This window comes from Nerophis lumbriciformis, linkage group LG32 (genome assembly GCF_033978685.3).
Source record: "Nerophis lumbriciformis linkage group LG32, RoL_Nlum_v2.1, whole genome shotgun sequence".
NCBI classification, from domain to species: domain Eukaryota; kingdom Metazoa; phylum Chordata; class Actinopteri; order Syngnathiformes; family Syngnathidae; genus Nerophis; species Nerophis lumbriciformis.
The window spans coordinates 4,033,947-4,057,513 of record NC_084579.2 but is presented as its reverse complement, the minus strand read 5'-3'; the positions used below and the strand labels follow the sequence as shown (position 1 = coordinate 4,057,513).

General features: G+C 41.8%; 1 protein-coding gene across 2 annotated transcripts; it reads right to left on the bottom strand.

The window, feature by feature from the left end:
• Positions 1–1,762: 1,762 nt before the first annotated feature.
• Positions 1,763–16,987, bottom strand: ckmt2a (creatine kinase, mitochondrial 2a (sarcomeric)). Of its 2 annotated transcripts, none has more exons than XM_061926793.1 (10): positions 16,920–16,987; positions 13,275–13,450; positions 12,867–13,065; positions 12,707–12,802; positions 12,418–12,639; positions 7,387–7,472; positions 6,917–7,040; positions 6,659–6,793; positions 2,055–2,180; positions 1,763–1,971 (listed from the first exon to the last, which is right to left on the bottom strand). In XM_061926793.1, the coding sequence occupies exons 2-10, from the start codon at positions 13,421–13,423 to the stop codon at positions 1,855–1,857; spliced, it is 1,254 nt and encodes a 417-aa protein (XP_061782777.1). In that variant the 5' UTR covers positions 13,424–13,450; positions 16,920–16,987; the 3' UTR covers positions 1,763–1,854. The 2 variants fall into 2 exon arrangements, with proteins under 2 accessions (XP_061782777.1, XP_061782778.1); XM_061926794.1 differs by lacking the exon at positions 7,387–7,472 and adding an exon at positions 7,143–7,228.
• Between the last annotated feature and the right edge of the window lie 6,580 nt (positions 16,988–23,567).

Here is a 23,567-nt window from a genome sequence, read left to right as displayed (position 1 = left end):
ATAAGGGCAAGGAAAAACTCACCCCAGTGGGACGTCGATGTGAATGACTATGAGAAACCTTGGAGAGGACCGCATATGTGGGTAACCCCCCCCCCTCTAGGGAGACCGAATGCAATGGATGTCGAGTGGGTCTAACATAATATTGTGAGAGTCCAGTCCATAGTGGATCCAGCATAACAGTAAGAGTCCAGTCCACAGTGGGGTCAGCAGGAAACCATCCCGAGCGGAGACGGGTCAGCAGCGCAGAGATGTTCCCAACCGATATACAGGTGAGCGGTCCACCCCGGGTCCCGACCCCGGACAGCCAGCACCCCATCCATGGCCACCGGATCTGTGTGTCTCCCCTTCCACAAGGGATAGGGGGGAGCAGAGGAGAACAGAAAAGAAACGGCAGATCAACTGGTCTAAGAAAAGGGGGGCTATTCAAAGGCTAGAGTATACAAATGAGTTTTGAGATGGGACTTAAATGTTTCTACTGAGGTAGCATCTCTAACTGTTACCGGGAGGGCATTCCATAGTACTGGAGCCCCAATAGAAAACGCTCTATAGCCCGCAGACTTTTTTTGGGCTCTGGGAATCACTAATAAGCCGGAGTTCTTCGAACGCAGATTTCTTGCCGGGACATATGGTACAATACAATCGGCAAGATAGGCTGGAGCTAGACCGTTTAGTATTTTATACGTAAGTAGTAAAACCTTAAAGTCGCATCTTAAGTGCACAGGAAGCCAGTGCAGGTGAGCCAGTATAGGTATATATATATATGTATATAAAGGTGTATATACAGTATAGGCGTAATATGATCAAACTTTCTTGTTCTTGTCAAAAGTCTAGCAGCCGCATTTTGTACCAACTGTAATCTTTTAATGCTAGACATAGGGAGACCCGAAAATAATACGTTACAGTAGTCGAGACGAGACGTAACGAACGCATGAATAATGATCTCAGCGTCGCTAGTGGACAAAATGGAACGAATTTTAGCGATATTACGGAGATGAAAGAAGGCCGTTTTAGTAACACTCTTAATGTGTGACTCAAAGGAGAGAGTTGGGTGGAAGATAATACCCAGATTCTTTACTGATTCGCCTTGTGTAATTGTTTGGTTGTCAAATGTTAAGGTGGTATTATTAAATAAATGTCGGTGTTTAGCAGGACCGATAATCAGCATTTCCGTTTTCTTGGCGTTGAGTTGCAAGAAGTTAGCGGACATCCATTGTTTAATTTCATTAAGACACGCCTCCAGCTGACTACAATCCGGCGTGTTGGTCAGCTTTAGGGGCATGTAGAGTTGGCTGTCATCAGCATAACAATGAAAGCGAACACCGTATTTGCGTATGATGTCGCCTAGCGGCAACATGTAAATACTAAAGAGTGCAGGGCCAAGAACCGAACCTTGGGGGACTCCGCACGTTACCTTAACATAGTCCGAGGTCACATTGTTATGGGAGACGCACTGCATCCTGTCAGTAAGATAAGAGTTAAACCACGACAAGGCTAAGTCTGACATACCAATACGTGTTTTGATACGCTCTAATAAAATATTATGATCGACGGTATCGAAAGCAGCGCTAAGATCAAGAAGCAGCAACATAGATGACGCATCAGAATCCATCGTTAGCAGTAGATCATTAGTCATTTGTGCGATAACGCTTAGAGTAAAACCCCCTCCAGTGTTTCAGTAGAGAATCGCAAGTGATGCAAAAAAAAAAAAAGAAAAAAGTCTGATCATTCCTTGGTGCAGATGCAGCGAAGCACAGAACAAGTCAAATGTTGAATGATGATTTTACTTCTGCAGTTACAGTGAAACATCTGAGGGAGAAAGAATCGTGCCCTCGGTGCAAATCCACAGCAAAGGTCTTATCTGCGGAACTGAGCGATGGGAGGCGGGACCTTGATGTCCTGGCCCTTCTCCAGCCTCTTCTCGCACTCAATCAGGTAGTTGACGCCGTCCACCACCAGCTGGACCAGCTCCACCTGAGGCACGGCAGAGACAAGTCCATGTACCTCTGTCTACGCGCCTGATCTCAAGACGGACGGACGGACGGACGGACGCTCACCTCGGACTTGCCCAGACGGTCGTTGTTGGAGATGTCAAAGGTGTCGCCTGTGGCCGCAGTGTCCACGCCCCCCGTGCCCCTCTTCTGCAGCCTCAAGTTGTCCAGGATTTTAGAGAAGCGTAGATCCTGCAGGAGAATTTTGACACATGATCACGCGACCAACATTAACAACATTCCTACGGAGCAGTGATTCTTAGTTAGGGCCCGCATGGCCCATTGTATAAGGACTCCCAAAGGGAGTCCTTATACAATGGGACATAAGGACCTATTGAATTTCTAAGGTTTTTAGGGCCCGCATGGCCCATTGTATAAGGACTCCCAAAGGGAGTCCTTATACAATGGGACATAAGGACCTATTGAATTTCTAAGGTTTTTAGGGCCCGCATGGCCCATTGTATAAGGACTCCCAAAGGGAGTCCTTATACAATGGGACATAAGGACCTATTGAATTTCTAAGGTTTTATTCTTTATTCTTTATTCTCCCGCCGCCACATTAAACTGTAATTTGACCCACTTAACATGCTTCAAAACTCACCATATTTGACCCACACATCAGGACCTGCGAAAATTGCCTTTTTAAAAAAAAAAACGAACCACAAAACTCAAAATTGCGCTCTAGCGCCCCCTAGAAAAAAAAACTAGGAAGGTCGGAGAGACATGAAACAAAAACCTCTATGTAGGTCTGACTTAGACCTACATTTCATAATAGTACATTCTCGGGCTAAAATCAACAGGAAGTTGGCAATTCCCCCTTCAAGACAAAAAAGTACTAAAAACAGTCACTTTTGCCTCTTTGAGCTGTAATTTGACCCCCTTAACATGCTTCAAAACTCACCAAACTGAACGCACACATCAGGACTGGCAAAAACTGTGATCTAATAAAAAAAACCTAACCCCAAATCTCAAAATTGTGCTCTAGCGCAATTTTTTTAATAAAACGCACAAAAAACTGCTCCCCGGATGAAAAAACTGACAAAACTGCCTGTAACTCCCACTGGGAAGGTCGGAGAGACATGAAACAAAAACCTCTATGTAGGTCTCACTTAGACCTACATTTCATAAATTGACAACCCCCAGCAAAAATCAACAGGAAGTTTGCTATTCCCCCTTCAAAACAAAATCTTTGTAAAAACCGGTCACCTTTCGTCAAAATCTATCTCCTCTGAGCGCGTTTGTCGTTTCGGCTTCAAACTAACACAGGAGAGAGATTAAACCCTTGTGTATGAAATAACAGAACAGCGTTTTAATACCTGCTCCGGTTTTGATTTTATGACCCTTCAAAGACCCGCTGCGCTGATGCGGCTGCGCTGCTGTTTTTTTAAGATGGCTGCTTAAAAGCAGGAAGCACCAGCGTGCCCACACAATGCAGACAAGGTAGGTACACTAGACAAAAGTATTGGGACACTTATGACTACCACCGGACAAAAGTATTGGGACACTTAGGCCGAAAACTGGACAAAAGTATTGGGACACTTGGGACTACAACTCGACAAAAGTATTGGGACACTTGGGACTAAAACTGGACAAAAGTATTGGGACACTTAGGACTAGTTATCTTCTGTTTTTTTACTTAAAGGAGCCCTATGTAATAATGCCATGTCAAGTCATCATTAAATGATATGTCAAAAGGCATTAATACATTTTCCAATACCTCCATAACTGATAACAGTAGTTCAGCTCATTTCAAAATTACATTTACAGCCCCGAAATCCGGTTTTTGTTTTCATTTCAACGCTCCGCCCTCCACCGTTTAACCACTTAGAAAGTCCGTGAGTGTGTCACATCCAGGTTGCCAGTTACACACCGCCATCTGGGTCTGGCTAATGTCACTGGTAAAGTTACTAAACATGTCAGACCTTAGTCAGTCTAAAAGTTACCGTTCTCAACTTATTCACGACAAAGCCAGGAACAAAACCCGTATTTGTATCAGGGATGCCTTTGAAAGATGGAGACCATTGAAGATTTTTTAATCCGACGCCAAACTTGCTAACTTCCTCCTTGATAGGTAAGTCAGGCATTTACGTTTTCTTATTACTTGTAATAAATGGAAATGGACATTTGGTATGTAAACTATATTGTCCAATATAGTCTATGATCTTGTCTAACAAAGATAGTATGTTCCTGCAACCAACGCTTAGTGTGATGGTGCTTCGCTCCTAGTCTAATGCTTAGCATGCTAGCCCGGTCAATGACACACCGATACACAGGCTAACGGGGGAAATCTATGCTGATGTCTTTTATTCTTTTATTCTATTATTTATTTGTTTTATTCTTTTATTCTATTATTTGTTTTATTCTATTTTATTGATGTATTTTATTCTTTTTATTATATTATTATTTGTTTGTTTTGTTTTATTCTATTTTATTGATGTCTTTTATTCTATTATTATTTATTTGTTTTATTCTATTTTATTGATGTCTTTTATTCTTTTTATTTTATTATTAGGGACGGCGTGGCGCAGTGGAAGAGTGGCCGTGCGCGACCCGAGGGTCCCTGGTTCAATCCCCACCTAGTACCAACCTCGTCATGTCCGTTGTGTCCTGAGCAAGACACTTCACCCTTGCTCCTGATGGGTGCTGGTTAGCGCCTTGCATGGCAGCTCCCTCCATCAGTGTGTGAATGTGTGTGTGAATGGGTAAATGTGGAAGTAGTGTCAAAGCGCTTTGAGTACCTTGAAGGTAGAAAAGCGCTATACAAGTACAACCCATTTATCATTTATTTATTATCATTTATTATTATTATTATTATTTGTTTTGTTTTATTCTATTTTATTTATATAATTTATTATTTTATTTTTTATTATTATTTGTTTGTTTAGTTTTATTCTATTTTATTGATGTCTTTTATTCTTGTAGTCTACTATTTATTTGTTTTATTCAATTTTATTGATGTCTTTTATTCTTTTTATTGTATTATTATTATTTGTTTGTTTTGTTTTGTTCTATTCTATTTATGTATTTTATTATTTTAGTTTTTTATTATCATTTGTTTGTTTTATTCTACTTTATTGATGTCTTTTATTCTTTTATTTTATTATTATTATTATTTGTTTGTTTTGTTTTATTCCATTTTATTGATGTCTTTTATTCTATTATTTATTTGTTTTATTCTATTTTATTTATGTCTTTCATTCTTTTAATTGTATTATTAATATTATTTGTTTTGTTTTATTCTATTTTATTTATATAATTTATTATTTTATTTTTTATTATTATTTGTTTGTTTAGTTTTATTCTATTTTATTGATGTCTTTTATTCTTGTAGTATATTATTTGTTTTATTCAATTTTATTGATGTCTTTTATTCTTTTTATTGTATTATTATTATTTGTTTGTTTTGTTTTATTCTATTCTATTTATGTATTTTATTATTTTAGTTTTTTATTATTATTTGTTTGTTTTAACCTACTTTATTGATGTCTTTTATTATTTTATTTTATTATTATTATTTGTTTGTTTTGTTTTATTCCATTTTATTTATGTACTATATTATTTTATTTGTTATTATTATTTTATTGATGTATTTTATAATTTTATTCTATTATTATTATTATTTGTTTATTTATTGTTGTTTACTTGTTTCATTTTAAATGCTTGTAATTTGATTACTTTTATTGTTCCTTATTTTATGTGCAGCACTCTGGAGACAGTTTTGTTGTTAATAGTGCAAGAGAAATAAAGGGGATTGGATCATTAATATTTGAGTGGCACCCAAGCCCTTCTGTAGTGGAAAAATTGGGCCCTGAGGTCAAAAACGTTAAGAACCCCTGTTCTTAACGTATTAAAATTAATATTTATTTATATCTCTGTATGTGTCAAGATATCAAGGTCAAGTTCAAGGTTCAACTTTATTGTCCCCGCAGGGAAATTTGTCTTGGGCACAGTGCATCATTGCTTTCTTAACATACCCAAAAACAACAGAAGAAAAACACAAGCACAGACACAACCACAACCATACAACTAACATTTAAACATCAGAACATGGAGCTTGATAGACATAGGTGGCACTTTGATGTAGGCGTAAAATCTACAGTAAGGGGATAAAGATAAAGTACCAATGTGCATTGCACTAGAGCTCATGGATAAAGTGCTGTGTGCTAAAGTGCTATGTGCTAAAGTGCTATGTGCTAAAAAAGTGCTAACCTATGTATTAAAATTCTATTGCACATTGTTGGTCAGCTTAATGGAGGCTGGAACAAATGATAATTTAAGGCGGTTAGATTTGCATAGTGGGACCCGGAGTCTTCTCCCTGATGGCAGGGTTCCATATTCAGGAAAGAGTGGGTGTTGTGAATTGGAAATAATTTTCTTAGCTTTTTTCCTAACTGCCTGCTCATAGATGCTCTGTATAGGCTCATATTCTTTCCTCCCTACGATTTTCATTGCCGTTTTATGCATGCCGGCCAGTTTGCTTTTTAGCTTAACGGTTAGGTTGCCAAACCATGAGGTGATCCCGTATCTAATGATGCTCTCTCCAATGGCACGGTAGAAAATCATCATGATATGGCTGCTTACGCCGTGATGATTTTCTACCGTGCCATTGTAGAGACGCTATTAACTCTCACGCCCCCCCCCAAACACATCACTGCGTTGCCCAAACTTACCTTGCTAAGTTTGGGCAGGCGCACGTGCACGCCCGCCCTGAGACCTGTGCCCAGGTTGGAGGGGCACGTGAGTACGTAGCCCAGATGTTCATTCCACATGAACTCCCAGCCTCTCTCGTGGATCAGATGTTCCACCTGCAGGACACCACAGCAGGATCTTAGACTCAGTCTGCCTAGCAACAAGTGACTCTGGTGCACATGAACTCTGCCACGCTAAGATCCTTAGCAACGTTTCATTGATCTGTTCCTGAGGTGGACCTGTGTGAGTCCTCTGCAGAATCTCTCAAAGACCCTCTTCATGTTGCCCCCCTTCTCCATGGAGATGACTCTGGTGTGGTCCTCCTCGTTGATCCAGATCAGGAAGGTCTTCTCGTTGTTGTGCCTGAGGGGGAACAAAGACGTTGGTGAGGAACACGTCACGTCCCGTCTTGTCAAGCTCTGGACCACGAGGATGCGGCACACGCCATCGTGACATGCGTCCTACCAGATGCCCCTGGCGTCAGGCCAGTCCCGGGCCATGAAGGCACATGTCAACAAGGGAGACACTGGCTTGTCAAACAGGAAGTGGTCCTACAGGGTGTGTCGGGGGAGGGGGGGAAGAAAAAGAGAGGAACACATGGAGGATAGAAGAAGGACCAGGAAGGAGTCAAGGACGGAGGAACACTTGAAGCCCTACATTTCTAATCCTCTACGAAAGGGGGGAGGTCTGTGGACTGGGTCGGCCTTACCAGATCCCCCTAGCATCGGGCCAGTCTCGGGCCATGAAGGCCGAGGTGAGTAAGGGAGACACGGGCTTGTCAAACAGGAAGTGGTCCTGATGGTGCGTGGCAGCGTTGGATCGGAACACAAAAGTCACATGTTGTCTACCGTGTAGAAACGGCCAGAATTGCACAGCATTGAATAGTATTTTAGTCTACAACAAATGACTTTAAAAATGATGATACTCTTTTATTTTGCAGCAATTAACTGTCATTTCAAAGTAAAATTGTTGGAATAATTGTTTGTAAGTTATCACAAAAGAAATGTATTATGAATGCTGTCTTTCGAGGCCTAACAAGAGGAAGAAGGCTCGTGAAACGCCACCGTGATTTCAACACGGACAGATGGCAGGATCTGCTCAACTTCCAGAGGAACTCTCTTTGAAGTGTTAAACGAACTCTCTCTGAAGTATTTCACAAACTCTCTTCCAACTATTTGGTAACCGAGGTCAACGCTATTTACGACCCGCTGCCCTCTTGAAGTCGCCGTGGTCAGGAGACGGGAGGGGCTATCCATTGTCCTCCAACACCTGCCCCAGCTGGATCCAGGAAGAGCCCAAGCCCGAGAAATCCTCTTCTTGGTCTTCAAAGCGACCGAAAACAATGACTGTTTTACATACTTCCCATTCCTGCTGTGACATGTGTTGGTGCGTGAACATTGAACATCTGAATTAAAAGAGGAGACGAAAACCTTCTTCGTCAGAGCGTGGTGCAGGACTGTACAGAGAGTGCAGTGGCCATGTCTCTCCTCAATATTGAGTCCAAATTGAATTCTGTCTCTGTTTGATTCCTTGCCTTTTGTCTTGTTTAATAGATGTCCTCAGTGTTTGAACGTGACAAAAATACTGAGGCCTCTGTAATATGTTGGGGCAAAATTGATATTTTAGTCATTTCTTGTCTAACAAGTTTAGACTAAGTGCTTATGTGTGTTGCTTCGTCCTAACTGCATCAAAAATAAGACACTTTTATGGCACTCATACATTCCTGAAGCCCATGGGGGACATCGACACGGTTCATCTTCCACCCACACCTTCTCCAAGCATAGAACAAAGACTGCTCTGATGTTTAAACATCACTCATTCCCATTCTGTTGTTTAAAAGTTACTCTTAACGATGGTCTTTCCCCATCTTTAATTCAAACATTCCTGTTTGTGCTAAAATCACAATCAAATAAAGTGTATTTTACTCATTCTTCCTTCCCCCTCCCAGGGTGGGACACTTGGCCCAACCCCTCCATTCCTAAAAGCAATATGAGATCTGAAAGTTTCTTGGTCTCTTTCACTCTCTCTTGCTGCATTGTGCTTTCCTCCTCCTTTCTGTTGCAGCGTAAAACTTTCTCCTGGGTAATCTGATTTTATTCGGGATCTCAAATAAACGTTCTTTGGAAATGTTTTGTATTTAATAGAAAACAAATATCACAACAAATGACTGTGAATTAAAACTGATTTTTCTTTTAAAAAGGGGTTCCATAGACTACATTGTAGAGATGCGCGGTTTGCGGGCACAACCGCGAAGTCCGCGGATTATCCGCGGGTCGGGCGGATGAAATAAAAAAAAAATTAGATTTTATCCGCGGGTCGGGTCGGGTCGGGCGGTTGAAATAAAAAAAAATTAGATTTTAAATAGATTCAGGCGGGTGGCAGTTAAACCAATTGGTAAATATATATACATAGTTAAATGTTGTTACCCACATACGAAAAACGAGCAGGCACCTGCAGCATATGCCACAACAGAAGAAAAAAAAAAAAAGAGATGGACACTTTTACGGAGCGGAGAAGGGACGCCTCGCCGGGGTCCGGGACCGAGGCCCCTTCCCCCGAGAGGGCCCCACCGGGAGCCGTAGCTGAGGCGATCCGCGAGAAGGGCCCGACGCACGTCCAGGGTCACCACCGCGCCCACCGCACCGACACCCCGCCTCGTCCGCCTTCGCCGCGGCCGGCGTCACGCGCAGCAGGTAAGCAGCTTACCTGCCCGCCACCCCCGTGGCCGGGGGCTCGTAACAGGGGTCACTCCGCGCGCTCCGCCCGCGCAGCTTACCTGCCCGCCACCCCTATTGCCGGGGGCGCGTAACAGGGGTCACTCCGCGCGCAGTGCGCTCACGAAAGGGGTGGGGCTCACCCTGGTTGATATAGACAGCAGGACGGTGGCCATGGAAGTCGGAACCCGCTAAGGAGTGTGTAACAACCCACCTGCCGAATCAACTAGCCCTGAAAATGGATGGCGCTGGAGCGTCGGGCCCATACCCGGCCGTCGCCGGCAGCGAGACGCGCTTGGAGGTGCGCTCAGCGCGGCTCCCATATGATTGCGCACTGGTGTGCGTCTGGGTCGTGACAGCGTGGCACGCGAATGTCTGTGCTGCATTGGATCAGTCTCCTTTCTTTAACAGGCAAAAGCTTTATAACCTCACTAATGCCTTGCATCGTCTATATTAGATATATAACAACGGGCGGGTGCGGGCGGGTGCGGTTCTGATCAAATGTTACATCGGGTGGATGGCGGATGGTTGACGACTTTCTGATGCGGTTGCGGATGAAATAATTGCCTATCCGCGCATCTCTACTACATTGCACACTCTTGTACAGTAGGTGGCAGTGTTCTGTTGAACGAAATAAAATTGTGAAGTTACAGCATGCAGTTGCAATTTTAATGTCAATAACTATAAAAAGTGTAGAGTTGCAGCATTTAGTTGTGGCTTTATTGTAATTAACTGTGAAATCACAGTTCAACAGTAAATTGCTATAAAGATATTCTACAGTAAATTTACTGTGAAAATAATGCAATTATCAGCCAGACATTTGCTGTGAATCAACAATGGATATTTTTACAGTGTAGTTTTCTGTAAAGATCTGGAAATATTACGATAATTGAGAAAGCCATGCCAGTTCAAGGCAATATTGTTTTGTTCCACCTTTTAATGGATCTTACTGGAGCAGAGGTGTCTAAAGTGTGGTCTGGATTCTACAGCTCAAGTTTTATTTGTATATTGTACAAATAAAAACGATTATTAATGATTTTTAGACTAATTTGCTTTGTCACCTTGAACACAAAACTAAGACTTTTCAGATCAGCACATAATTATTTTATTATTAATACATCATTTCATACTGTCAATTTTGAAATTCTTCAAAACAAATTTAAATAAATATTAAAATAGATATCTTAGTGATTTTTTTTGTACGGAAAAACAAAAGCTATACTGAAGAAAATCTTAGCATTTTAAAAAGTGACTTTTGAGAGTACTATTTTTATTTCAATAAGACTTTCTTCATCTGCTCCTCTTTTTGAAAAAAAGACAATATTTAACGACAACATATTTTGTATATCTATTTCTATGTATAAGTATGTATATTTATCTCCCGATTTACCAATAGTTATCCATATTTCATCCTCACTGGAAACCGTTTGGATCCTGATTGTGTACCTAATGAAGTGGCCGTAGTAGTGTCTACTGCCCCCAAGCGGCCAAAAGAGTAACTTATTGAGCTAGATTGTGTACCTAATGAAGTGGCCGTACTACTGCCCCCATGTGGCCAAAAGAACAACTTATTTAGGTAGACTTTGTACCTAATTAATGTGGCTCTACTAGTGTCTACAGCCCCCATGTGGCCAAAAGAGGAACTTATTTTGGTAGCTTGTGTACCTAATGAAGTGGCCATACTACTGCCCCCATGTGGCCAAAAGAGGAACTTATTTAAGTAGAATTAATATCTAATGAAGTGGCCATACTACTGCCCCCATGTGGCCAAAATAGGAACTTATTTAGGTAGAATTAATATCTAATGAAGTGGCCGTACTACTGCCTCCATGTGGCCAAAAGAGGAACTTATTTAGGTAGAATTAATATTTAATGAAGTGGCCGTACTACTGCCCCCATGTGGCCAAAAGAGGAACTTATTTAAGTAGAATTAATATCTAATGAAGTGGCCGTACTACTGCCCCCATGTGGCCAAAAGAGGAACTTATTTAGGTAGAATTAATATCTAATGAAGTGGCCGTACTACTGCCTCCATGTGGCCAAAAGAGGAACTTATTTAGGTAGAATTAATATTTAATGAAGTGGCCGTACTACTGCCCCCATGTGGCCAAAAGAGGAACTTATTTAGGTAGAATTAATATTTAATGAAGTGGCCGTACTACTGCCCCCATGTGGCCAAAAGAGGAACTTATTTAGGTGGAATTAATATCTAATGAAGTGGCCATACTACTGCCCCCATGTGGCCAAAAGAGGAACTTATTTAGGTAGAATTAATATCTAATGAAGTGGCCATACTACTGCCCCCATGTGGCCAAAAGAGGAACTTATTTAGGTAGAATTAATATCTAATGAAGTGGCCGTACTACTGCCCCCATGTGGCTAAAAGAGGAACTTATTTGGGTAGAATTAATATCTAATGAAGTGGCTGTACTACTGCCCCCATGTGGCCAAAAGAGGAACTCATTTAGGTAGAATTAATATCTAATGAAGTGGCCGTACTACTGCCCCCATGTGGCCAAAAGAGGAACTTATTTAAGTAGAATTAATATCAAATGACGTGGCCGTACTACTGCCCCCATGTGGCCAAAAGAGGAACTTATTTAGGTAGAATTAATATCTAATGAAGTGGCCGTACTACTGCCCCCATGTGGCCAAAAGAGTAACTTTTTTCGGTAGCTTGTGTACCTAATGAAGTGGCTGTACTACTGCCCCCATGTGGCCAAAAGAGTAACTTTTTTCGGTAGCTTGTGTACCTAATGAAGTGGCCGTACTACTGCCCCCATGTGGCCAAAAGAGTAACTTTCTTTGGTAGCTTGTGTACCTAATGAAGTGGCCGTACTACTGCCCTCATGCGGTCAAAAGAGGAACTTATTTAGGTAGAATTAATATCTAATGAAGTGGCCGTACTACTGCCCCCATGTGGCCAAAAGAGGAACTTATTTAGGTAGAATTAATATCTAATGAAGTGGCCGTACTACTGCCCCCATGTGGCCAAAAGAGGAACTTGTTTGGGTAAATATTCTTACGTCAATCAGCTGCTGCTGCTCGCGCTCCGTCATCTCTCCCAGGCTGTAGTAGCGCCCCGCCAGGTCGCCCTTCAGGCCGGCCAAGGCCGTCACCGCCACACGCTCCACCTCCCGACGCTCCGCCCTCGTGCAGGCGGGCGGCAGGCTGAGGCCGCGGATGCTGCGGCCGGTGCGGACGCGCGACGACAGCACGTAGTTCTCGTCAAACACGCCGTTGGTCAGCTGGAGGACAAGAGAGCGCGGTTGTGAGCGGCGAGGGGGCGGGAGGAGAGGAGCGTGGACACGGCACCTTGGAGGAGTCCAGGTCGGTGGGGTGGGTCATGGTCTTGGGGTCGTAGCCGTTGTGGCGGTCCTTGATGATGGGGTCAAAGAGCTCGGCAAAGACCTGAAGCAGGAAGCAGCATGGGGTGAAGCAGGAAGCCCACAGGTGACCTTTCACCTCCCTGTACCTCATAGCTCTCCTCGTCTCCCGCCACGCAGCCCACCGTCTTGATGAAAGGATGCCCGGGGTTGTCCACCCCCGTCTGGATGCACTGGTCCAAGGTCCAGCTGTTGGGGGTCAATTTGTCCCTCAGCTTAGCGTAAATGGCGGGCGTCAATGCCGCCGCCATGCAGTTGTTGTGTTGGCGAAGGTCGGGAAAGTCAGAGCTGCAAGGGTGAGGAGGGAGGGGTGGAAAATGAAATCTGAGAGGGTCACAGCAACACTTTCACACCAGGACACGATGATGTCATCAACACCGTCCCTTCATTAGGTACACCTGTCAAATACTTTAAGTGTAAAACTTGACCAGCCCAGAAGGTTGTCATGCCAACAATATGCCAATCACGGCTAATTCTTCAAAAGCGGAGGTTCTCACCTGGGAGGAAAGAGCTTTTTCTTGGCTTCGGCCGCCAGAGTGCTGCTGTCACTCAGCAGGAAGCCAGCGGCCAGGCCGCCCGCCCCCAGGGTGGCCAGCAGGGCGGCGGTGTTGCGGCCGGTGACCACGCGTGTGAAAGTGTTCGCCATCTTGCTGTCGAGTCTGGAGTGAAGGAGCTTGAGCGAGAAAAGGAAGCGAAAGTGATCCAATCGGATTGGTGAAAGAGGCTTGAGTCGCCATGGCAACCACGTGGACACTTGTTACAGTAAAGTGTTGGGACTTAGACCACGGGTGTGGCGTCATGTACAGGCGGAGTGGGAAAAGGATTTTGGAAAAAAGGCTAAAAATTATTCAACTTTTTAATATTCCTCCCTCCTGAGAGACATTTGAACACGCCTGACTTGGACCATCGAACTCATTTGTGTCTCTATTACCCCCCAAAAATCGATTTGCACACACACAAAAAAGTTGTAGCCGAAAAAAATTAAATTTGAAAGCAAAAAAGCCAGAATTGAAACAAAAAAATTATTTGCAAACAAAAAAAAATGTGCTAACAAAAAACCATTTACAACAAAAAAAAAAAAAGATTTGCAAACAAAACAATCGACTGCCACCAAAAATCAATTTACGACGAAAAAAAGATTTGCAACAAAAATTAGGATTTGCAAACAAAGAAAACATTTCTAACCAAAAAAAAGATTTATAACCCATCAAAAAAACTTTTTGCAACCAAATACATCATTTGCCATTAAAAAAACTATTTGTCACCAGAAATAAAAATAAACAGATATTTTGAACGAAAACCAAAAAAAAGATTTGCAAACCAAAAAAAAAGTTTGCTAACAAAATAATTTACAAAAAAAAAAAAGATTCACAACCCAAAAAAAACGATTTGCAATCTAAAGAAACAATTTACAACAAAAAAACTACCTGCAACCCCCAAAAACGATTCTAACGAAAAAAAAAAAAAGATTTTTAACCCATACTTGCCAACCTTGAGACCTCCGATTTCGGGAGGTGGGGGGTGGGGGCGTGGTCGGGGGGTGGGGCGGGGCGTGGTTGGGGGCGTGGTTAAGAGGGGAGGAATATATTGACAGCTAGAATTCACCAAGTCAAGTATTTCATACATATATATATATATATATATATATATATATATATATATATATATATATATATATATATATATATATATATATATATATATATGTCTTAATAAGGTTATCCAAAAAATAGTGCTCGATACCGTAGTAGAGCGCAATATATGTATGTGTGGGGAAAAAAATCACAAGACTATTTCATCTCTACAGGCCTGTTTCATGAGGGGGGGTTCCCTCAATCATCAGGAGATTTTAATGGGAGCATTCACATACCATGGTTTATATAGGGCACAGAGTGGGTGGGTACAGGCTGGCCAAAAAAGAACAGAAAACGAAAACGACATCATCTGGTACAACCCCCCATACAGCAAAAACGTCTCAACTAACATTGGACACAAATTCCTCAATCTGATTGACAAACACTTTCCCAAAGACAACACCCTAAGAAAAGTATTCAACAAGAACAACATTAAATTGAGCTACAGCTGTATGAACAATATACGACAAATCATCTCAAACCACAACAAAACAATTGCAAATGAGCCGTCGGCCCCCGGACAGAGCGACTCCAAAACCAACAAAGGCTGTAACTGTCGAAAGAAACCTGATTGCCCTCTCAACGGGGGGTGCTTACAAACATCAGTTGTCTACCAATCTAAGGTAATACGCAAGGACATTAACACATCCGACACATATGTAGGATTAACCGAGGGAGAATTCAAAACCAGATGGAACAATCACAAGGCTTCTTTCAGGAACCAAAACCTGCGGAATACCACAGAACTCAGCAAACACATTTGGGACCTCAAAGACAATAATGTTGAATATTCAATAACATGGCAAATTCTTGCATCCAGCACACCTTACAATAGTGGTAATAAAAGATGCAACCTATGCTTGAAAGAGAAACTGTTTATTATTTACCGTCCAGACCTGTCATCCCTCAACAAGCGCAGCGAAATTGTATCAGCATGCCGCCACAGACGGAAACACCTCCTAGGTAACACATGAGCCAATCACCACGCCCCTACGCCAGCCTGTACCCACCCACTCTGTGCCCTATATAAACCATGGTATGCGAATGCTCCCATTAAAATCTCCTGATGATTGAGGGAACCCCTCATGAAACAGGCCTGTAGAGATGAAATAGTCTTGTGATTTTTTTTCCCACACATACATATATATATATATATATATATATATATATATATATATATATATATATATATATATATATATATATATATATATATATCCTGAAAATATGCAAACAAAATTGTGTTTAGATAATTGATACTTCAAACTTGCATAAAGATAACATGAATATAACATAACTTGGCTTCTGAGAGCTTCAAAATGTAATGAATAAAATGCTAAAGTTGTTGATAAACAAGCCATTTTTTAAATAATTAAATATGGGCATTTTAAATGAATTATTATGATAATTTAAAATGTATTATTTCAAATATGTTTATTTTAATGTACCGGTATAATTCTATGGCTGGATGTAAGAAGGAGCCAAGAAAAAAAAAAAAAAAAAAAACAATTAATTTTTATGTTTTTAGCAAAATATAGCAAAAATTTATTTAGTTTTTTTTTTTTTTTTTAATTAATAAATATATTTATTTTTAGGTAAGATAAACATAATAATACAATTTATCTCTAGTCTGGATGATTTAGTTCTTGTCACCCTGTCGTGAAAAAAGGCTGTCCTCACTCAGGTCCGCATGGAGCTGGAGGGGGCGTGGCCTCCAGCTCCGGCCGAAAATCGGTAGATTTTCGGGAGAGGCGCTGAATTTCGGGAGTCTCCCGGAAAATTCGGGAGGGTTGGCAAGTATGTTTTAACCCCTCAGAAAAACTTTCTCCAACCAAATACAATGTGGCCATTAAAAAAATATTTCTAACCCAAAGTTACGATTTGTAACCAAAAACAAAAATGAAACCCCAAACAAAAAAAAGCTGATATTTTGAACAGAGAAAAAAAAAACAGATTTGCAACAATAACAACAATTAAAAAGGATTTGCATCCAAATCCATGTTTCTTTTTTCTGTTTAGTTGTCACATTTCTCTCCAGACTTTGACCTGCCAGGTGGTCAAGGAGCGCTGCTAACGAGCTTAGTGTCAGCCTCCTCTAATCACATGTGCTGGTCACACGTCTATATTGGTCCGACCCCTTGATGGTAATTTGAGATGATCACAGGACCATTGTGCCAAGGCTGGACTTGAGCCATGGCAGGGTCTCAGCTCAGGGACATTCTGGTCACAGGACCAGACTGGAGCGGACCCCAGCAGGACCAACGAGGTCCATGAAAGGTCACAGAGACGAAACGGGCACAAAGAAGAGTAGACTGGATCACTAAGTAATGGTCTTAATGGTCTTAATCCCCCCCCGGCCCCCTGCACCCATCATGGCCTGCTGGTGACCTTTCACCTCCCAGCACGTCCTCTCCAGAGGACACCGGCAACATTACATCAAAATAAAGACAACTTCACCTTCGACTTCCTGCAAAAAGCATGAAATAGAAGAAGAGTGACGCACATTACCTGTCTAGACGCTGCTCTGCCTTCAACGTCGCCTCTTAATGAGCTTTACACGCTGGACTCACAGCAGGCTCCACCCCATCACGTGACATTTCAACTGCTGGCCAATCATAAGTTCACACACTCGCTGTCAGCAGTTACATACCTTTCTCTTACACACACACACACACACACACACATACAGGTAAAAGCCAGTAAATTAGAATATTTTGAAAAACTTGATTTATTTCAGTAATTGCATTCAAAAGGTGTAACTTGTACATTATATTTATTCATTGCACACAGACTGATGCATTCAAATGTTTATTTCATTTAATTTTGATGATTTGAAGTGGCAACAAATGAAAATCCAAAATTCCGTGTGTCACAAAATTAGAATATTACTTAAGGCTAATACAAAAAAGGGATTTTTAGAAATGTTGGCCAACTGAAAAGTATGAAAATGAAAAATATGAGCATGTACAATACTCAATACTTGGTTTGGAGCTCCTTTTGCCTCAATTACTGCGTTAATGCGGCGTGGCATGGAGTCGATGAGTTTCTGGCACTGCTCAGGTGTTATGAGAGCCCAGGTTGCTCTGATAGTGGCCTTCAACTCTTCTGCGTTTTTGGGTCTGGCATTCTGCATCTTCCTTTTCACAATACCCCACAGATTTTCTATGGGGCTAAGGTCAGGGGAGTTGGCGGGCCAATTTAGAACAGAAATACCATGGTCCGTAAACCAGGCACGGGTAGATTTTGCGCTGTGTGCAGGCGCCAAGTCCTGTTGGAACTTGAAATCTCCATCTCCATAGAGCAGGTCAGCAGCAGGAAGCATGAAGTGCTCTAAAACTTGCTGGTGGACGGCTGCGTTGACCCTGGACCCCAAACCATCACTGATGGTGGAAACTTTACACTAGACTTCAGGCAACGTGGATCCTGTGCCTCTCCTGTCTTCCTCCAGACTCTGGGACCTCGATTTCCAAAGGAAATGCAAAATTTGCATGGTTGGGTGATGGTTTGGGGTGCCATGTCATCTGCTGGTGTCGGTCCACTCTGTTTCCTGAGATCCAGGGTCAACGCAGCCGTCTACCAGCAAGTTTTAGAGCACTTCATGCTTCCTGCTGCTGACCTGCTCTATGGAGATGGAGATTTCAAGTTCCAACAGGACTTGGCGCCTGCACACAGCGCAAAATCTACCCGTGCCTGGTTTACGGACCATGGTATTTCTGTTCTAAATTGGCCCGCCAACTCCCCTGACCTTAGCCCCGTAGAAAATCTGTGGGGTATTGTGAAAAGGAAGATGCAGAATGCCAGACCCAAAATCGCAGAGGAGTTGAAGGCCACTATCAGAGCAACCTGGGCTCTCATAACACCTGAGCAGTGCCAGAAACTCATCGACTCCATGCCACGCCGCATTAACGCAGTAATTGAGGCAAAAGGAGCTCCAACCAAGTATTGAGTATTGTACATGCTCATATTTTTCATTTTCATACTTTTCAGTTGGCCAACATTTCTAAAAATCCCTTTTTTGTATTAGCCTTAAGTAATATTCTTATTTTGTGACACACGGAATTTTGGATTTTCATTTGTTGCCACTTCAAATCATCAAAATTAAATGAAATAAACATTTGAATGCATCAGTCTGTGTGCAATGAATAAATATAATGTACAAGTTACACCTTTTGAATGCAATTACTGAAATAAATCAAGTTTTTCAAAATATTCTAATTTACTGGCTTTTACCTGTATGTCTAGTCCGCCCTGGTGGCTCTCTGGAGCTTTTTCAAAAATGTATGAAAAATGGAAAAAGATGAGGGGGAAAAAAAAATATTTTTGTGTTAATATGGTTTCTGTAGGAGGAAAAACATGACACAAACCTCCCTAATTGTTACAAAGCACACTGTTTATATTAAACATGCTTCACTGGTTCGAGTATTTGGGGAGCGCCGTTTTGTCCTACTAATTTTGGCGGTCCTTGAACTCACCTTAGTTTGTTTACATGTATAACTTTCTCCGACTTTCTAGGACGTGTTTTATGCCACTTCTTTTTCTGTCTCATGTTGTCCACCAAACTTTTAACGTTGTGCGTGAATGCACAAAGGTGAGTTTTGTTGATGTTATTGACTTGTGTGGAGTGCTAATCGGGCATATTTGGTCACTGCATGACTGCAAGCTAATCGATGCTAACATGCTATTTAGACTAGCTATATGTACATATTGCATCATTATGCCTCATTTGTAGCTTTATTTGAGGTCATTTAGTTTCCTTCAAGTCCTCTTAATTCAATTTATATCTCATGACACACTATCTGTATGTAATATGGCTTTTAATTTTTTTGCGGCTCCAGACAGATTTGTTTTTGTATTTTTGGTCCAATATGGCTCTTTCAACATTTTGGGTTGCCGACCCCTGGTCTAGTCTCTTACGTGAATGAGATCAATAATTAGGGCCCGCAATGGCCCATTGCAAAAGGACTCAAGGGAGTCCTTATGCAATGGGACATAAGGACCTATTGTTATTCTAAGGTTTTATTATTATTCTTTATTCTTCCGCCGCCACAACAAACTGTAATTTGACCCACTTAACATGCTTCAAAACTCACCATCTTTGACCCACACATCAGGACCTACGAAAATTACCTTTTTTAAAAAAAAACGAACCCCAAAACTCAAAATTGCGCTCTAGCGCCCCCTAGGAAAAAAAAAACTAGACTGCCTGTAACTCCCACTAGGAAGGTCGGAGAGACATGAAACAAAAACCTCTATGTAGGTCTGACTTAGACCTACTTCTCATAATTGTATATCCTCGGGCAAAAATCAACAGGAAGTTGGCAATTCCCCCTTCAAGACAAAAAAGTACTAAAAACAGTCACTTTTGCCTCTTTGAGCTGCAATTTGACCCCCTTAACATGCTTCAAAACTCACCAAACTGAACGCACACATCAGGACTGGCAAAAATTTTGATCTAATAAAAAACATAACCCCAAATCTCAAAATTGTGCTCTTGAGCAATTTTTGAATAAAACGGAGAAAAAACTGCTCCTCGGAAGAAAAAAAATGACAAAACTGCCTGTAACTCCCACTGGGAAGGTCGGAGAGACATGAAACGAAAACCTCAATGTAGGTCTCACTTAGACCTACATTTCATAAATTGACAACCCCCAGCAAAAACCTACAGGAAGTTTGCTATACCCCCTTCAACACAACATTTTTGTAAAAACCCGTCCCCTTTCTTCAAACATTATCTCCTCTGAGCGCGTTTGTTGTTTCGGCTTCAAACTAACACAGGAGAGAGATTGAACCCTTCTGATTAAAAGTTGGTGAAAGAGTTGTGATACCTGCTCCGGTTTTGATTTTATGACCCTTCAAAGACTTGCTGCACTGATGCTCCTGCGGTGCTGTTTTTTTAAGATGGCTGCTTAAAAGCAGGAAGCACCAACGTGCCCACACAATGCAGACAAGGTAGGTACACTAGACAAAAGTCTTGGGACACTTCAGACTAAAAGTAGACAAAAGTATTGGGACACTTAGGACTAGCACCTGCCAAATACGCGGGCCTGAACAACGCTGCTTGCAGCTTTAATATTATATTTGATATTTTACGCTAATGTGTTAATCATTTCACACATAAGTCGCTCCTGAGTATAAGTCGCACCCCCGGCCAAACTATGGAAAAAACTGTGACTTATAGTCCGAAAAATACGGTAGATCAATACAGTCTGCAGAGATACAGTCCGTAAGCACACATGATTGTATTTTTTTATGACAAAAAAAAAAAAAAAAAAAAAAAAACCAAACACCCCCCCGGTCCGTGAGACAAATTTTCAAGCGTTGAACGATCCGCAGCTACAAAAAGGTTGGGGACCACTGCTTTAGGGGACCTGTTTTTTTTGTCCCCATACCGTCAGAGGTCCCCTAAAGGCATACTTGCCAACCTTGAGACCTCCGATTTCGGGAGGTGGGGGGTGGGGCGGGGGGCGTGGTTGGGGGCGTGGTTAGGATATATATATATATATATATTAGAGATGCGCGGATAGGCAATTTATTTCATCCGCAACCGCGTCAGAAAGTCGTCAACCATCCGCCATCCACCCGATGTAACGTTTGATCAGAACTGCACCCGCCCGCCATCCGCCCGTTGTTATATATCTAATATTAATAAAAAAATAAAAAAAAGGGTGAAAACTACGCGAATTGCACCTTGTGCAGACAAGATTTTTCGATCGGACACGGAGGAATTAGCGATGTAAAAGACCACGTTGGGACAAAAAAACACAAGTCTAATGCCGTTGCTAGCGATACAAGTGGAAAACTTTCAACGTTTTTCGTCGCCCAAACAGATTCTTTGGATGTGATAAATGCCGAAGTTTTATTTACGGAGGCAATAATTGAGCATGGACTTCCAATCGCACTGGCTGATCACATGGGACAGTTAATAATGTAATGCAACCTTTAAAAATCATTACGCGGTGATCGCGATCCCAAAAATAAACTTTTCTTGCATGATAATGTCCAGAAAAATTTGCTTTATATTACTATAGAGTCCTTTTAACGAATGAGTTTGATGGTTTATCACAAACCTTAAATGAAATTCCATGGCCACCGTCCTGCTCTCTATATCAACCAGGGTGAGCCCCACCCCTTTCGTGAGCGCACTGCGAAAGCGGACGAGGCGGGGTGTCGGTGCGGTGGGCGCGGTAGTGACCCTGGACGTGCGTCGGGCCCTTCTCGCGGATCGCCTCAGCTACGGCTCCCGGTGGGGCCCTCTCGGGGGAAGGGGCCTCGGTCCCGGACCCCGGCGAGGCGTCCCTTCTCCGCTCCGTAAAAGTGTCCATCTCTTTTCTTTTTTTTTCTTCTGTTGTGGCATATGCTGCAGGTGCCTGCTCGTTTTTCGTATGTGGGTAACAACATTTAACTATGTATATATATTTCCGAATTGGTTTAACTGCCACCCGCAAAAAAAATAAAAAAAATATCTAATTAATCCGCCCGACCCGACCCGCGAGCGGATAAAATCTTATTGTTTTTAATTTCATCCGCCCGATCCGCGGATAATCCGCGGACTCCGCGGTTGTGTCCGCAAACCGCGCATCTCTAATATATATATATATATAAGAAATACTTGACTTTCAGTGAATTCTAGCTATATATATATATATATATATATATATATATATATATATATATATATATATATATATATATATATATAAATAAAATAAATACTTGAATTTCAGTGTTCATTTACAAACTACAACGCACAAACACTTTAGAGTTAGGCTCCACCATCAGAATGTGTACTTAAACTTATAAAGATCACATGGATATTATTCAGTGAGTTGATTCACCAAAACTAACCTGTTATACAGGAGGAAAAAGCACACAGGACGTTTCAATTGTTCACAGACTGGTCGCGCTCATCAGAATGACAAGACACTTCCGGTCTGCAGGCGATAGCATTCAATTGGGAAGAAACGCCCTACTGCCCCCTACTGACCAATGTGAATACTGATAAATGTGTAATGACAGCTCCAAAAACGAATTCAAACCACAAAATAAAATAAATAAATCAACACAAAAATGTGACACATTATGGGTGGGTCACATATGCATGTACAGTAGATGGCAGTATTGTCCTGTTTAAAAGTGTCACAACATTGCTGTTTACGGCAGACGAACTGCTTTACGGTAGACACTGTTGTTGTGTGTTGTCAACACGTCACTCAGGTCCACCTGAATTTCGGGAGAAAATTGGTCCCGGGAGGTTTTCGGGAGAGGTGCTGAATTTCGGGAGTCTCCCGGAAAATCCGGGAGGGTTGGCAAGTATGCCTAAAGGTGACTGTGTAAACAGAGCCATGTCCCCATTAAGTAAGCATTGCCAGAACACACACACACACACACACACACTAACACACACACACACACACAAAGGAACCCCAATGTTAGTCAGCGTGTCATTTTTTTACTTTTTATTGGTGTGAAAATGATGGGAAAGAAAACAACTGTCACATTCATTCGGTCTCCCCTGGAGGGGGGTGGGGGGGGTTACCCATATATGTGGTCCTCTCCAAGGTTTCTCATAGTCATTCACATCGACGTCCCACTGGGGTGAGTTTTTCCTTGCCCTTATGTGGGCTCTGTACCGAGGATGTGGTTGTGGCTTGTGCAGCCCTTTGAGACACTTGCGATTTAGGGCTATATAAATAAACATTGATTGATTGATTGATTGATTGATTGATGACATTAAACATACACGGAAAGTAAATATTATAAATAAACTGCTTAGGTTTACATTCTTGTACAGTGCAAAGGTGCTACTGCTAACGACACACTCCAACTACGTTAACAATACTGGCCAGGAGATAATAATATTAATAATAATAACAATAATGGAAAGCATCAATAGGATTTTAAGTGTATTATCTTGTTAAAAAAAAAAACGTGCATCATTTCGCGGAACCACAGCTTGGACCAAAGAACCAGAACTTTCTGTTACTGCTAAGTTCAGTGGGCTGGTAACGTAGAACAAACATTTCTACGAGAACCTCCAGAAACGCGGTCTTTCTTCCCAGTGACGTGGGTTGCTAGGCAACGCCCCAAACCTGATCCAGAAGCTAATAATAATAGCATTAATAATACTAATGGAAAGCATCAATACGTGTATTATCT

Coding starts and splice junctions, on each gene's coding strand:
- ckmt2a (XM_061926793.1), bottom strand. CDS start 13,423: ATGGCGAACACTTTCACACGCGTGGTCACCGGCCGCAACACCGCCGCC. Junction 12,640..12,706: donor CCGACCTGGACTCCTCCAAG/GTGCCGTGTCCA, acceptor CTTGTCCTCCAG/CTGACCAACGGCGTGTTTGA. Junction 1,972..2,054: donor ACCGTCTGGGCAAGTCCGAG/GTGAGCGTCCGT, acceptor GCCGTGCCTCAG/GTGGAGCTGGTCCAGCTGGT.